At 32.2% G+C, this 1,947-nt stretch overlaps 1 protein-coding gene across 1 annotated transcript; it reads right to left on the bottom strand.

Annotated features, from left to right (window-relative positions):
- Positions 1–308: 308 nt before the first annotated feature.
- Positions 309–1,254, bottom strand: LOC120121349 (F-box/LRR-repeat protein At3g59210-like). Its single transcript, XM_039140733.1, has 3 exons — positions 595–1,254; positions 478–501; positions 309–314 (listed from the first exon to the last, which is right to left on the bottom strand). The coding sequence occupies exons 1-3, from the start codon at positions 1,252–1,254 to the stop codon at positions 309–311; spliced, it is 690 nt and encodes a 229-aa protein (XP_038996664.1).
- Positions 1,255–1,947: the final 693 nt, after the last annotated feature.

The following is a 1,947-nucleotide window of genomic DNA, read 5'->3' as shown; positions in this document are numbered from 1 at the left end:
ATATATATTTTTTACTGATTTGGGCACTGTGGATGACGTTCAGTCACTGTTTGGAAGCTGGATGACCACGGCGGTGGCTTGGGATCGTCGGCGGCACTCACTCGGCTGAGAGGCTAAAAGGCGACGACGGCTGGATTGGCTTAGGGTTATGAAACCCTATTTACCATCGATCTGGACCGTTGGATGGGTCCAGATCGAATGGTCTATGTTGGTGCGGCGCTGGGATGCTGATACTCTAAGGTTAGGGTTTGGTACTGGGCCTGAACCGGGTTTGGGCTCCAGTTTGTATCTGCTGTTGGGCTTAGGGATTAAGCCTGCAAAAAATATGTAAAATGTAATATTAATAATAAAATAACGATAATAATAATAATAATAATAATAAAATAACGGAAAAAAAAACCCGGACAAAAACGGGTGTCTACAATTATTATAGTAATTAAGAAATTTCAGTCGAACGAGGTTGTTAAAAGCAATCACCGGATCAAGAGGCGTCGGAAGAAGCTGTACACAAAAAAGCAAGAACTATTATATAATGATAAAAGAAAAGACTTTGACATTCAAAACAATGACTTTAATACTGCTAAGTTCACTAACCGTTTTGGAACGACCGCTAATGTCTAAACAAAGAGAATGTACATTGCAAATTCTCTTGAGAAGATTTGTTGCACGTTCATAATCCACATTAGCTAATAGAGTGATTGCAATATCAGCTCTTTCTAGAGATTTCATGTCACTTAACGTATAGCCTTCAGCCATCGCATCAATATATTTGAAATAAACAAGATTCGGGGTATTAATCTCGATGACATTGTAACCTTTGAGAGAACGAACGTGCATCATACCAAAATCTAAAACCAACCTCTTAAGGGAAAGGTTATGAATATTGATCTCACTTATGCCATGAAACTCGCAATAAATAAATTCCAAATTTTCCAGGACATTGCAATTGGAAATTAACCTAAGAACTGAATAACCTTCTTGAAATATGGAGTATTCGAAGTGTAGAGTCTTCAGATTTGGCAAACAAGCGCTAGATAGAACCTTCATGTTACCTCTGATATTCAATGTCAATGTCACCAGTGACCGGCAAATAAACAGAAGAGTTCGTAAAGTGGGAACATCTTTATATGCAAACATAATATCAATTTCCTTGACACCACAGCACAGTTCAACGCATATCCAACCATTAAGGCGTAAATAACCTTCCTCCCTGTCATCCCACCTCACCCAATAGTCCCTCCCCCTAAAGGGCATTTGGATGGAGGAATTTGAGAACTCCCGTTTGATTTGATCAGGAAAATCATTCTCGGTAATATTTTATTATCAATAGTGAATTTTTTGAATATATTACCGAAAATATCATTACATCATTTTCCTTAGATATTGTAACATTACCGATGTTTTAGACTAAAATACCCTTAAATTTTTTTTCTTTCAAAAATATTATTCTTCTGTCATTATATAATAAAAATTATACGAAAGTTAAATTACAAATTTATGTTTAAATTATTTTAAATTTACAAAAAAAATCTATAATTAAAATTTTATATGAAGTTCAGGAATTAAAATAAAATTTTACAATTTCATTAAATATTTTTATATTTTTAATTTTGTAAAAAAATTATATAAATTTTATGAATTTAATTTTTTTTAAAAAATATATATATATAAATATTTTTCAACTTGTAATATTATAAAAATATATAATAAGGACAATTTGGTCAAATATACATTCCAATAATCTTTTACTCCTTTAACCAAACACAGTAATCTTAAATTACTACTAAACTATCTAAATACAAAATATAATATTCTAAGTAATCTTATTCTCTAATAATCTTTTATTTCTACTGACCTTCGTAACTAAAATCAAACGCACCCAACATTCTAAACTTAACTGCTTTGGGTTTGAAAACAATCTGTCTACAAAATTCAGAAAGTTGTTAT

This window comes from Hibiscus syriacus, unplaced genomic scaffold, assembly GCF_006381635.1.
Source record: "Hibiscus syriacus cultivar Baekdansim isolate YM2019G1 unplaced genomic scaffold, ASM638163v2 tig00110371_pilon, whole genome shotgun sequence".
NCBI lineage: Eukaryota > Viridiplantae > Streptophyta > Magnoliopsida > Malvales > Malvaceae > Hibiscus > Hibiscus syriacus.
Note: the sequence above shows the minus strand (reverse complement) of the source record. Positions and strands in the feature narration are given on the sequence as shown.